The following is a 13448-nucleotide window of genomic DNA, read 5'->3' on the forward strand; positions in this document are numbered from 1 at the left end:
CAACCACCTTCTCACTGTGTTCTTATGTGGCAGAGCACACGAGAGCACCAGGCTTATCTTACGAGGGCCCTACCTTTGTGACCACATTTAACCTTCATTACTTCCTCATTTAACCTTAATTACCTTCATATCTCCAAATGTGTTCCCATTGTGAATTAGGATTTCATCATATACATTTTGGGGCGGGGGGACACAATTCAGTCTCTGGCAGTGTATGTATACTGTCATCTCAGTTATGTCTTTGTTAAAAGCGTTTACCATATGGGTAGCGACTTCCAAAGTGAAATACCATGCTTACTCATTTGTGCCCTTTCTCCTTCCTCTGACAAATCCATAACTAACTAAGCATGAGCATCCACCAGGGATGAGCTAATTCTGGCCTGGACTCTGTACCTGGTCAAACCCAAGTCCTTTTCCTTGAGTGGTATAAGGATATTCTGAGTAAAAAGGAAATTTAAAAAGTAAAGCCTGTTTTCAGAAAGCAGCTTAAACAAGCAAAGTGATTATAGGGAACATCAGCCTCGAAAGCTTCATGTGATGAGACTATATACTCAGGAAGTTAGGATTGGCATTAACATGAATTGAGAATGTCATCCTGTTTACCACTTTGTAACAATTTTTACTTCATAACAGCAAAACCTATTTCATACAGCCTTTTCAAGTAAGCTACTTGTGGATTCTCTTATTTTATTCTAGGTGTTGATAGATTGGATAAAGATCTGACTATTGGCCAAATGCAAGGTAAGTTATGAAGAAATTACATTCCTAGGTCCCCTCAGGGCAGAGAAATGGGCAAAGTCATGTGGAAATTTTCTATCTAAAAATGGGAATTATATTACCACATAGACCTCAGAGTTGTAAGAATTAAAGTGATGCAGTGTCTTTGAAAGGGGCATTATAAAGTACTGTGTGCAGATATATTATGAAAGGAGATATTCTGAATACTAGACAGTATTTTTATTATTGTTAGAATTCTTAGGAAAAGGAAAGGTCCAAGATAACCCAAATACAAAAAGATACAAGTTCTGTTTAGAAGACAACATGATGAGGTGGTAAAAGCAAGGACTCTGCGGTTGGGAGAACTGTGTTTGAGTACTACTTCTTTCCTACTAATTTTTTTTCACCCTGGGCAGGTTACTTGACCTGCCTCAGCTTTAATTTTCTCAATTTGTAGAATGAGAAAATTGATGGCAGCCTGACAGGGATTGTGAGGTGTAATGAGTAGGAAAGTGACATGTGCTCAGGTTCAGATGTGTTGGCCAGATGACTATGGAGGCAGTGGAACCAATTTCATGGAAGCTCTTGGCTTTAGAGCAGATGAAAGGCTTAATGAAGGTGAAGTCACTAGGCATTGGCAACTTCGGGTTATATGAAAAAAGGTGCCAACTCCAGAGCCAAGGTTTCAGGCTTAAGCAGATTCTGTTCTTGACTTTCTTTCTTTTCTACTTACTCTCCCTGGGCAATCTCATGGTTCCCATTTACACCCTGATAACTCACAAAGCGATGTCTCACGGCCTTGATGACCGGGGATGGGTTCCATATTCTTTGGTCTCCTTAGAGATCTCTCTCTATCAGTCATCTCTGTCCACTCTTAATAAAATGATCACATTTGTTTGAGCTTACAGTGTTATACAGGACAGTGTGAAAAAGTGTTTAGTACTGTCTGGAACATAGTTAAGTAACTTATTATTGTAATAATAAATCTCAAAATCTTTAATTTACAAATCCCTTAATGATAAGGCCCCTGCTTACATCTCCAGCCTCATTGTTAACTCTGATGAGCACCATGCCAAAGTTTTTCTTCTTAGGAGCAAATACCATTTCATCCTCCGTTTCTTTGTGTAAGTTACTTTTTCTGTGTAGGAAGCCTTCCTGGATCCCTGTTTTATTGCAAAGACCCAATTCCTGTTTTTTTCCAGTTCTATGTGCTTAGTGTTAGCCTAGGAACTACATGCTGCATTAAAATCTGAGTTTTATGTTTTGCTCTCCCACTAGACTATAGTGTAAACAGGAACTGTTTCTATGTGTCTGGCCCAAAGTAAATGCATATTAAGTAGGTGAAGAAGGAAGAAGTGAAGGGAAATGATTTGCTCAAGGTTACAATGTCAGGTATTACCATCTTCCTCACAGGCTTGTTAATTGGGTCCAGACTGTTGGGGTGGGGTGATGGGGAGGTCCTGGCCTGCTAACGTGACCTGTGAGGCTGCAAAGATGGTAAGGAGAGGGCCATTTTAGTCCTTGAGGTGGCTTTGGTTTATATCTTCCCCAGGGAAGTTCCAGATGCAGGTCCTGCCCCAGTGTGGCCACGCAGTCCATGAGGATGCTCCAGACAAGGTGAGTCTGGTGCTGGATGCCTGTAAAAGGGCAACTGAGAGAGTAACTGTGAGTCTCATGGAAGACAGCATAAGCCTCTGAGTCAGCCTGTGGTGCTTGCAGCAGCTGCTGTGGGGCCTACACACATGCAGTCCCACCAGCCCCCCAGACCTCTCCCTGGCAGCTGCTTTTGGTCTTGCCCTTCTGTGTATGGGCTGAGGAGCTACTGGCGCCCTGCTGTTTTACCCAGGGCCCTGTGGTTAAAATGGAGAAAGGAATAGCAACCCACTCCAGTATTCTTGCTTGGAGAATCCCATGGACAGAGAGGAGCCTCCTCCATGGGGTTGTAAAGAGTTGGACATGATTGAGCGACTAACGCACTGTGGTTAAGATTGTAAGCTCTACTTCTCTATTATCCCCAAAGCCAGATGGAAGAAGAAATAACTGTGGTAGACACTGTTCCCTAAAACACACGCAGTTAGGAATTAATATGTGCTCTTCCTGTAGGAAAAAAGTGCTTTGTAACTCTACGGGGATAACTAAGCCTTCACATCATTCCTCTTGGCGTTTCTGGAGCCATCCCTGCAGGACCCAGGTCCTTTTGCTTTCAGGCTCCCCAGAACTGCAGGACCATGACACTATAACGCCTTAACTTCCAACAGAAGCCCATAGGACCTCCAAGGCTGAACCCCGTAGCTACCCTTAACATAGCCTGGAATATCTCTCCCTTTTCCAGGTAGCTGAAGCTGTTGCCACTTTCCTGATTCGGCACAGGTTTGCAGAGCCTATCGGTGGATTCCAGTGGTAAGGAAGTACAAAGATTTAAAGAGCCCAGCAGTACCCCAACAAAGAGATATTTGCAAGGTTGTAAATATCTCTGCCTTACCCCTGCCTGGGTTAGGTCACCATGCCTTTCTTCTTCCTCCTCAACACAGAGCCCAGCGTGTGTATTTCTGCAAAGCCGTGGTTGGTTCTTTCCGTGTGCTCTGGTCCAGTGAGTTGTTGCTAAACTGACATTAAACAGTGCCTAGTCCCCTACCCCCTTTGTGATGTGTACTTTTTCTTGAGATGCCCCTTCCTGTGGAGGCTGGGATGGGAATTGTCCATTTCCAGGCTCTTAGAAAAATTCTATATGCCTTCTCCCGCCCTGCTGTCGAGGAAGGTGAGGCAGACCTTGAGGCTATGTAGAGATCTGGAGCAGGGTTTCCAGCCTCAGCACTGTTAACGTTTGAGGCAGGTAATCCTTTGTGGTGGTGGGGCTATTCTGTGCACTGTAGCATGATGATCAACATCCCTGGACTTTACATACTAGGAACCAGTAGCACCCTCTCAACACACATAGTTGTGTCAAGCAAAAACATCCCTAGATTTTACCTAATGTCTTAAGGGAGGCAGAGTCATTCCCATTTGGGAACCACTGGTCTAGAGGAAAAAGGATGCCTCTCTTCTTGGGAAACTCTATGTCGGATTGGGAGACACAGTAGATTTCTTTGTGGAGGAGGAGGAGGAAGAGGGGCATGGTGACCCAAACCACATGGTCCTGGTCCCACCTCAAGGAACTCCCAGTCTTTGCTGCAGAAGCCCACATCCTCACAGAGCTCCGCAGGCCATGTGAAGAGTCAGGCCAGTCAGAAAGTCTCTTTTCTGATTCTGATGATGGTCCAAGGGAACTTGTTCCCCACCCTCAGAAAGTTTGAAGAAAAAATGTTGAAGAAATATAAATAGTTTCTACATAAGGTAGTTCGAAATGCCAGGGCCTAAGCGGTTTGGATGACAAAGCAAGGTGGGCATTGAAAATGCCAGGAGCCTGGTACAGTGAGCCACAGTGATTCCCTGATGTCAGACCACCCCTCAAGCAGCTGACCATTGATGGATCCCAGGAATCAACAATAAAGACTTAGTTTCTCTCAGTAAGCAGTGTCTGGGGGCCCTGGCCCATTTGGAGCTGTGGTCTGATCAGCCGTACACTGAGAGCACACCCTGTATCTAGCCCTGGATGGGGCTGAGAAGAGGTGCAGAGATCTGCAAAGGCCTTGGTGATCATTAGGAAGGGCTTCCTGGATGAGACAGGGTAAGCGGGGTAAGCCAGTGAGAGTCACATTTGTTTTCCATTCTCTTTCCACTCTTCACAGTGTGTTTCCTGGCTGTTAGTGACCTGCTCTCCTTCCCTCCCTCAACATTGAGCTCTGTTGTAAATACATCGCACCAGAGGCCACTGTGATGCCGCTGTCTGCTCACCATCCCGCCCGACCATGTGACACCGGCTCCCTGTAGACGGGCATCCCCAGATATACAAACCCTTTCGTGTATTCCTGCCCAAAGCATTATTTTCCAGGGCCTTCGATCAACATTGATCTCCCCAGTCTAAGGCTCCCCAGCTCCTCTCCCTTCCCCGTTCAGGGATAGCTCTTGCCTGTCCTCCCTGCCTTGCCTTGGGTGAAGCCTCCATCAGAACTGCCACCCTTGACCCCTGTTCCTGGCATTAGGTAATGTACCTGGGTCCCCATGTTTCCCCAGGTACAGGAACCTCCATTGCTTGAGATTGTTCTTGCCATGGTCCTGCCTTGCCTCAGGGGCTGGACCATGTGCAAGATGGTCTCTATTTTTCCCTTTTAGATAAAACACCAGTCAAATACCTTTTTATCCCCATCTTATTCTTCTAGGCTTGGAAGACACAGAGAGGTCAGGATCTCATCCTTAGGTAGAGAGAGGGGTGGTGGATAGCATCACAAGAAACTAGCCTGAAAATCAGGCTCAGCCAGTCCAAGCACATGGCCTCCCATCTGGGGAGGGCCCACGTCCCACTCCCACATCTCTGGGCACCTGCCCTGGGCTGAGGCCAGGCTGCTCCAGGGGCCTCTTGAGCCCTCACCTGCCATAAAGCAACCCAGGTTCACTACAGCCCATGCACAAAGCCACAGGCTAAGGCCCGTGGAGTTGTTTTTAAGAAGCAGATTTAACCATTTTCATAGTTGGTCCCTGGAGGTATGCAGAGTGCCCGCTTGCCTTTTCTAGACCCACAGCTTATCTTAGTTGTTTGTGGTTTCCATGTCACCCTTCATAGAAACAGTACAGTCCAGCATCCTCAACATTTGCCCTCTTCTAGCTGCCTCATCACAGCACTTCAGCCTCCCTGCTGCCCAGGCACGCCATTTCCAAGGGTAGGGAGGGGCAGTCTCCTGCAGCCCATCTTCTCTGTGACTGTCTTAGGTGATGCGTAGCCCCCTCCACCTTTTGACCCCACAACTTCCTATCCCTGTCCTGCTTCAGGGTCCGAAGTCTGGGACCTTCTTTGTTTCTTTGTTATTTATGACCTTGTTTAAAGAAAATAAATATCTCTCAACCTTTATCTGGTCTTTCTCTATGGAGTTGTCCTTATTTCTGTTGATCTAGGGGTTGGGGACAGTTCATTGGATTTAGACACCATAGAGCTCCAGAAAAACCTGTTTTTTGCCTGCAGCCCATCAACATCTTATGCTCTGCCTGCTCCCCAGAATCAGAATGCCCATTAGAATGGACAGAGCCAGCCTCCACTGCAGCCAGGGAGACTAGATTCCATCCTCTCTCTTCTAGTTATGTACTGTGTTGACTTTGGCCTAGAACAGGACAGTCTGGGCACTGTCCACATGACCTCAAGCTCTCAGAGTTTCGCATTTGCTAATGCCCAAAGTTTCTTTACAAGTTCAAGCACCTCCTCAACTCTAGACACTTAGGTCTGTCTACTTGTCCAGATGACCAAAAGCCACTCACATTGACCATTCCTAAGTTGAACTACCTTCCCCCTAAAACTTGTTCTCCCATATTCCTAGCTCAGTAGTGATAGGTTCCCCCATCTCTCGACTGGTCTAAACAAGGCAGCCAAAGTGTCCTTGATGGCTTCCTCTCTCACATTCACAACTGCCATCCACTCTGTGTTCTATGTCTCCTCCTCTCCTTGCCGCAGCCCCTCCCCTGGCTACTCTCTACACATTGCTGGAGTCTTAGCAGGTGTTGGAGCTAGGCTGCCTAAATTAGAACCTAAGGCCCATCCCTTGCTGGATGTATCAGATAGCTAAGTACTTTCCTCTCTTTGTGCTTTGGTTTCCTCATCTGAAAAATAGAGGTCAACAGTATTTACCCCATAGGGTCTTGAGGACTACACAAGTTAATATGGGTTAACTCTCTCAGTAACTGACATAGGGTAAGCACCTAATAAATAGTTCCTATCATGTCACTCCCAAGACCTTCTTTACTCGGAGTGGCCTGTGGTCAGCAGCATTAAGTATCATCTGGAAGCTTGTTCAAGATTGTGTCCTTATTGAGTCAGTACGGATCTACACTCCAAGAAGCACATTATTCTGAGAAATTCTGGTTTGGATGTTCACTAAATATATCTGAGTAAAGCATGAGCTCCCTGGCAGAGAAGAAAAGTCCCTGTGTTCTGTGCGCTTCCACCAAGCCCTTCTTGGGGAGGGAGGGGCCTACCAAGGTCTCTTTGCTGGCCTGTTTGCACTCTGTCCACAGGGGGGCAGCATGGTCAAATGTGTGTTTTTCAGGGACACAGCCAATTTTGTTCACCAGATTAAGTCATAATAGTTACCAAAGTTGAGCAGCTATTTGACTTTTCACACAACTATTTAATCCTCATGACAACCCTATGAGGTAGGTGATGTCATTTGACAGGCAGGCATTAGGTCCAAATTCATATAGCTCAGAAGACGTGTCAGAATTTAAACTTAGGGTTTTTTCCTCTTTACACTGCCTCCTGGACAATATAGGTGACCCTGGGCAGAGGTCATTTTGGTACAGATACCTGGCAAGAGGATGATGACCAGGCTTGATGGATGGAAAGTAAGAAACATTCACTTAACTTTATATTAGATACTCTGCTGCTGCTACTGCTAAGTCACTTCAGTCCTGTCCGACTCTGTTCAACCCCATGGACTGCAGCCTACCAGGCTCCTCCGTCCATGGGATTTTCCAGGCAAGAGTACTGGAGTGGGATGCCATTGCCTTCTCCTAGTTACATCTTAATCTTCTGAATCCTTGTGAAGTATGGGCATTATTCTCAATTTATCTTTTTTTTTAAAGTTCACATAAATTATCATTTTTTTAATTTAAGTATATTATTTTTTTAATTTAAGTTGATTTACAATGTGTTAGTTTCAGGTGTAGAACAAAGTGGTTTAGTTATATATGTGTGTTCTTTTTTCAGATTCTTTTCCATTATAGGTTATTATAAGATATTGAATATAGTTCCCTGTGGTATGAAATAAGTCATTGTTGTTTACTTTATTTGTATATATTTTGTGTACACATTAATCCCAAACTCCTAATTTACCCCTCTCCCAACCTTTCCCTTTTGGAAACCATAAATTTGTTTTTGAAGTCTGTGAGTCTCTGTTTTTTAAATAAATTCATTTGTATCATTTTTTTAGATTCCATATAGAAGTGTTATCATATGATATTTGTCTTTTTCTGTCTCAATATAATCTCTAGGTCCATTCATGTTGCTGGAGATGGCATTATTTCATTCTTTTTATGGCTAAGTAGTATTCCATTGTGTATACATACACACACACACATATCATATATACACACACACACCAAATCTTTATCCATTGATCTGTTGATGGACATTTAGGTTGCTTCCATTTCTCAGCTACAGTAAATAGTGCTGTGGTGAACACTGGGGTGCCTGTGTCTTTCAAATTAAGAGTTCTCATCTTCTCCAGATACATGCTCAGGAGTGGAATCGCTGGATCATATGACAACTCTGTTTTTAGTTTTTTAAGGAACTTCCAGACTGTCTTCCGTAGCAGCTGCACCAATTTACGTTCCTACCAGCAGTGTAGGAGGGCTCCCTTTTCCAGCATTTCACACCCTTTCCAGCATTTATTATTTGTAGACTTTTTGATGATGGCCATTCTGACTGGTGTGAAGTGATGCTTCACTGTAGTTTTGATCTGTATTTCTTGACTAGTTAGTAATGGTGAACATTTTTTCATGTGCCTATTGGCCCATCTACATGTCTCTTTGGAGAACTATTTAGATTTTCTGCCCATTTTTGGATCGGGTTATTTTGATACTGAGCTATATGAGTTGTCTGTATATTTTGGAAATTAATTCCTTGTCGTTCACATCATTTGCAAATATTTTCTCCCATTCTGTAGGTTTTCCTTTCATTTTGTTTACACTGTACTTTGCTGTGCAAAAGCTTTTAAGTTTAATTAGGTCCCATTTGTTTATTTTTGCTTTTATTTCCATCACTTTAGGCAACAGATCCAAAACAAATCACTGTGATTATATGTCAAAGAGTGTTCTATGTTTTCCTTCAGAGATTTTTATAGTATCTAGTCTTTTTTCTTAATGATTTTGTTATTTTTGTGCTGAATCTTCATTGCTTCTAGTTGTGGAGAGCAGGGGCTACTCTCGAGTTGCAATGCATGGGCTTCTCATTACAGTAGCATCTCCTGTTGTGGAGCACAGGCTCAGTAGTTGTGGTACATGGGCTTAGTTGCTCCACAGTATATGGAATCTTCCCAGACCAGGGATTGAACTTGAATCTCCTGTGTTGGCAGGTGGATTCTTTACCACTGAGCTACCAGGGAAGTCCAGTATCTGGTCTTATATTTAGGTCTTTAATCCATTCTGAGTTTATTTTATTAGGTCTTTAATCCATTTTAAGATGTTAGAGAATGTTCTAATTTCAGTCTTTTCCATGTAGCTATCCAGTTTTTCCCCAATTTGAAGGCAAAGAAACTGAATTTCAGAGATGTAAAATGACTTGCCCACAGACATGGCTAGGAGGTGGCAGGATCTTTGAGCATTGCACTATCTCCTAGTAGAGAAGAGACCATTCATATGTTCAGATAATGTATTTTTTTTTAAATTGAAGGGTAATTGCTTTATAGTATTGTGTTGGTTTCCACATAATATACTCTTTAAGGAGCACCTACTATGTGCTGGATATAGCATCCTTGTGAAGCCTACAGATCAGCACTCCAAACTCAGGAAGAGAATAAAGGAGACCCTTGGACCCTTTGAATGAAGTATTTCCACAAAGCCAGAAGGAACATATTTGCGTCAAACCAGAGGACAATCTGTCAGACACATACACTAAAGAATGTCCAAGGAGAACTTCCTGAAAGAAGAAGGTGGGCAAATAGGGCAGACACAGATCTAATGTTGGGGGCCAGAATCTTGTGATTGAGAAGACTCAAAGGGCTGAGGAGAGTTGGGCACGACTGCTTGTTATCCTCTTCTAAAGCTGCTATTACAAACATTTATTTGCTGACTAAGCAAACCTGAGCAGTTGCTCTGTGCCAAGCTTCCAGTTGACTCTGGAGACAGAGATAAATAATGAGGCCTTTCAAATGAGCTCATAGTCTAGAAAGACCATTATCGAAACAGTGACCACACTGTACAAAGGGAAGGGGACAACTAAACCTCTTTGGAAACAGGCAAGGGATAGTTTCACAAAGTAGGTAGCATGTGAGTTGAGCTTTGAAGCATCATTACAAGGTAGAGGTGGAGAAGGGGAAGTACACTGCAGGGCTAGCAGGCAGCATGCACAAGCCCACCAAGGTCAGTCTGACACGGCTGGTAGATGAGTATGATCAGTGTGGCTGGAGTAAAAGCTGTGACAGGAGACGCTGGAGGAGGCAGGATATAAAGGCCTATAGTGGCAAGATGGCGAGTTGCCAGACACTAAGGAGAGTCACTCTGGTACCTGTGGAACTGGACTGCAGGCACTGGACTAGATAGCAGTACAGAGGCAGTGGTAGTCTAGGTAAAAGGCAAAAGTATTCTGAACTAGGTAAGTGCTGCAGGGATGAGGGGAGGAGAAAGGCTCGATATTTTAGAGGTGGAATGGATAAAACAAACAGATTTGGACAGTGAGGTGCCAAGGACCCTTAAGTTGGATTCAAGGGCCTGTGTCATCAAAACTGGAGCTGGGGAATTAAGAGGGTCATGACTTTTAACAAGAGGAAAGTAAGAAGAGAATCTACAGCAGGAGTTGAGAAAGCAAACAGCAGTCATACCCTTTACTGCAGGGACAGTGTTTTGTTTGTAATCTTCAAGCCAACTCTTCTGCCCCAGCTGGCTGCCCCATCAGTGGCCAGAGTCAACACATTCTCAGTCTGGGTCCAGGGCTCAGAAAGTTATGTAAACTCAAGAGGCTCCCATATTCCTAGAGCTGGCTTCCTCTCCCAGCAGTTTGCTAGAAACCCAGCCTGTAGCCAGGCGAAACCTCGGAACCTGAGACTAGCCAACTGGCTGGCCATATAGGTGGATGGAGGAAACAGTTAACTGGGTAGTTAACTGAGCAATACAAGGAGAGAGGTTTTTCCCCCTGATAATCAATGTTTCAGTTTTTCACCACTGAGTATGTTAGATGTGGGTTTGTCATATATGGCCTTTACTATGTTGAGGTAGGTCCCTTCTTTGCCCACTTTCTGGAGAGTTTTTATCATAAACGGATGTTTAATTTTATCAAAAGCTTTTTCTGCGTCTATTGAGATGATCATATAATTTTTATTCAATTTGTTAATGTGGTATATCACACTGATGTGTGGATGTTGAAGAATCCTTGCATCCCTGAGATAAATCCGACTGGATCATACTGTATGATCCTTTTTACTGGAGTCAGTCTGCTAGCATTTCAGTGAGGACTTCTGCATCTACATCAGTGATACTGGCTTGTAATTTTCTCTCTGTTTTGTGATATCTTTGTCTGGTTTTGGTATCATAGTGATGGTGGCCTCATAGAATGAGCTTGGAAGTGTTCCTTCCTCTGCAGTTTTTTTTGGAATTGTTTCAGAAGGATAAGTATTAACTCTTTAAATGTTTCGTAGAATTTGCCTGTGAAGGCATCTGGTGCTGGACTTGTTCGTTGCTGCGTGTGTACTGCATGTGTGCTAAGTCACTTCAGTCCTGTCTGACCCTAGGGACTGTAGCCCACCAGGCTCCTCTGTCCCCATGGGATTCTCCAGGCAACAATACTGGAGTGGGTTGCTGTGCTCTTCTTCAGGGGATCTTCCTGACCTGGGGATCAAACCCATGTCTCTTAATGTTTCCTGCACTGGCAGGCGGGCTCTTTCCCACTGGTGCCACCTGGGAGTTCTGTTGGGAGTTTTACACTGATTAGTTTCAGTTCGGTCGCTCAGTCGTGTCTGACTCTTTGCGACCCCATGAATTGACTCTTTGCGACCCCAGGAACTGCAACACGCCAGGCTTCCCTGTCCATCACCAACTCCCAGAGTTCACCCAAACTCATGTCTGAGTCGGTGATGCCATCCAGCCATCTCATCCTCTGTCGTCCCCTTTTCCTCCTGCCCCCAATCCCTCCCAGCATCAGAGTCTTTTCCAGTGAGTCAACTCTTCGCATCAGGTGGCCAAAGTATTGGAGTTTCAGCTTTAGCATCAGTCCTTCCAAAGAACACCCAGGACTGATTTCCTTTAGAATGAACTGGTTGGATCTCCTTGCAGTCCAAGGGACTCTCAAGAGTCTTCTCCAACACCACAGTTCAAAAGCATCAATTCTTCAGCGCTCAGCTTTCTTCATAGTCCAACTCTCACATCCATACATGACCAATTACGGAAAAACCGTAATTGACTAGACGGACCTTTGTTGGCAAAGTAACATCTCTGCTTTTGAATATGCTATCTAGATTGGTCATAACTTTCCTTCCAAGGAGTAAGCGTCTTTTAATTTCATGGCTGCAGTCACCATCTGCAGTGATTTTGGAGCCCCCAAAAATAAAGTCTGACACTGTTTCCACTGTTTCCCCATCTATTTCCCATGAAATGATGGGACCAGATGCCATGATCTTCATTTTCTGAATGTTGAGCTTTAAGCCAACTTTTTCACTCTCTTTTTCACTTTCATCAGAGGCTTTTGAGTTCCTCTTCACTTTCTGCCTTAAGGGTGGTGTCATCTGCATATCTGAGGTGATTGATATTTCTCCCGGCAATCTTGATTCCAGCTTGTGCTTCTTCCAGCCCAGCATTTCTCATGATGTTCTCTGCATATAAGTTAAATAAGCAAGGTGACAATATACAGCCTTGACATACTCCTTTTCCTATTTGGAACCAGTCTGTTCCATGTCCAGTTCTAACTGTTGCTTCCTGACCTGCTTACAGGTTTCTCAACAGGCAGGTCAGATGGTCTGGTATTCCCATCTCTTTCAGAATTTTCCACAGTTTGTTGTGATCCACACAGTCAAAGGCTTTGGCATAGTCAATAAAACAGAAATAGATGTTTTTCTGGACCTCTCTTCCTTTTTCCATGATCCAGTGGATGTTGGCAATTTGACCTCTGGTTCCTCTGCCTTTCCTAAAACCAACTTGAGCGTCTGGAAGTTCACGGTTCACGTATTGCTGAAGCCTGGCTTGGAGAATTTTGTTTAAGTACTGGTAAATAGGAATTGGTAATTCATATTTTCTATTTCTTTCTAGTCCATAGATGCACTTAAAGATTATCATACTAAGTAAAGTAAGCTAGACAAAGAGAGACAAATATCTCATGATACTGCTTATATGTGGAACCTAAAAAAATGATACAAAAGAACTTATTTACAAACCAGAAACAGACTCACAGACATAGAAAACAAGCTTATGGTCACCAGAGGGGAAAAGGGCGGGGGGTAAATTAGTAGTCTGTGGCTAACATATACACACTACTATAGATAAAACAGATCACCAACACGGACCTACCGTGCAGCACAGGGAGCTATAGTTAATATCCTGTAACAATGTATAAGGGAAAAGAATCTGAATCCCTGACACATATGTCACTGAATCACTTCACTGTATACCTGAAACTATACTTCAATTGAAAATTTTTTTCATTGCTATAAAAAATTTTTTATTGGAATATAGTTGCTTTACAGTGTTGTGTGAATTTTTAAAAGAAATTTTGAAAAAGATCTTTGGGGAGACACCTGTATTTTGAATACTGCCTCTGCCACTTTATAGCTATGTAACCTCAGGCAAGTTACATATTCTCTGCCTCAGTTTCCCTCATCTATAAAGTGGAGATAATAGTATCTGTTCATTGTGAGGCTTGAAGGAGGCAAGTACACCTACCTCAGTTCTTAGCACAGTGCCTGGCCAAGAGTACGTGGTTAGTATGTTACTACTGACAATGTTAA

General features: G+C 43.7%; 2 protein-coding genes across 3 annotated transcripts in view; one reads left to right on the top strand and one right to left on the bottom strand.

Annotated features, from left to right (window-relative positions):
• Nucleotides 1-5662, top strand: part of PPME1 (protein phosphatase methylesterase 1) — a 51206-nt gene extending 45544 nt beyond the window's left edge. The window contains exons 11-14 of one of the 2 annotated variants that reach the window (XM_069553062.1): nt 697-741; nt 2270-2334; nt 3050-3117; nt 3249-5662. In XM_069553062.1, coding sequence (XP_069409163.1) covers nt 697-741; nt 2270-2334; nt 3050-3117; nt 3249 — 179 coding nt within the window. In that variant the 3' untranslated portion in view covers nt 3250-5662. The remainder of the gene's footprint in view (nt 1-696; nt 742-2269; nt 2335-3049; nt 3118-3248) is intronic. The other variant, XM_069553061.1, reaches the window with a different exon arrangement.
• P4HA3 (prolyl 4-hydroxylase subunit alpha 3) overlaps nt 936-13448 on the bottom strand; it is a 54873-nt gene continuing 42360 nt past the window's right edge. Inside the window, exon 14 of the transcript XR_011249168.1 lies at nt 936-2354. The gene's annotated coding sequence lies outside the window, so the exon portion shown is untranslated. The remainder of the gene's footprint in view (nt 2355-13448) is intronic.

This window comes from Ovis canadensis, chromosome 15, assembly GCF_042477335.2.
Source record: "Ovis canadensis isolate MfBH-ARS-UI-01 breed Bighorn chromosome 15, ARS-UI_OviCan_v2, whole genome shotgun sequence".
In the NCBI taxonomy this organism is placed as follows: Eukaryota; Metazoa; Chordata; class Mammalia; order Artiodactyla; family Bovidae; genus Ovis; species Ovis canadensis.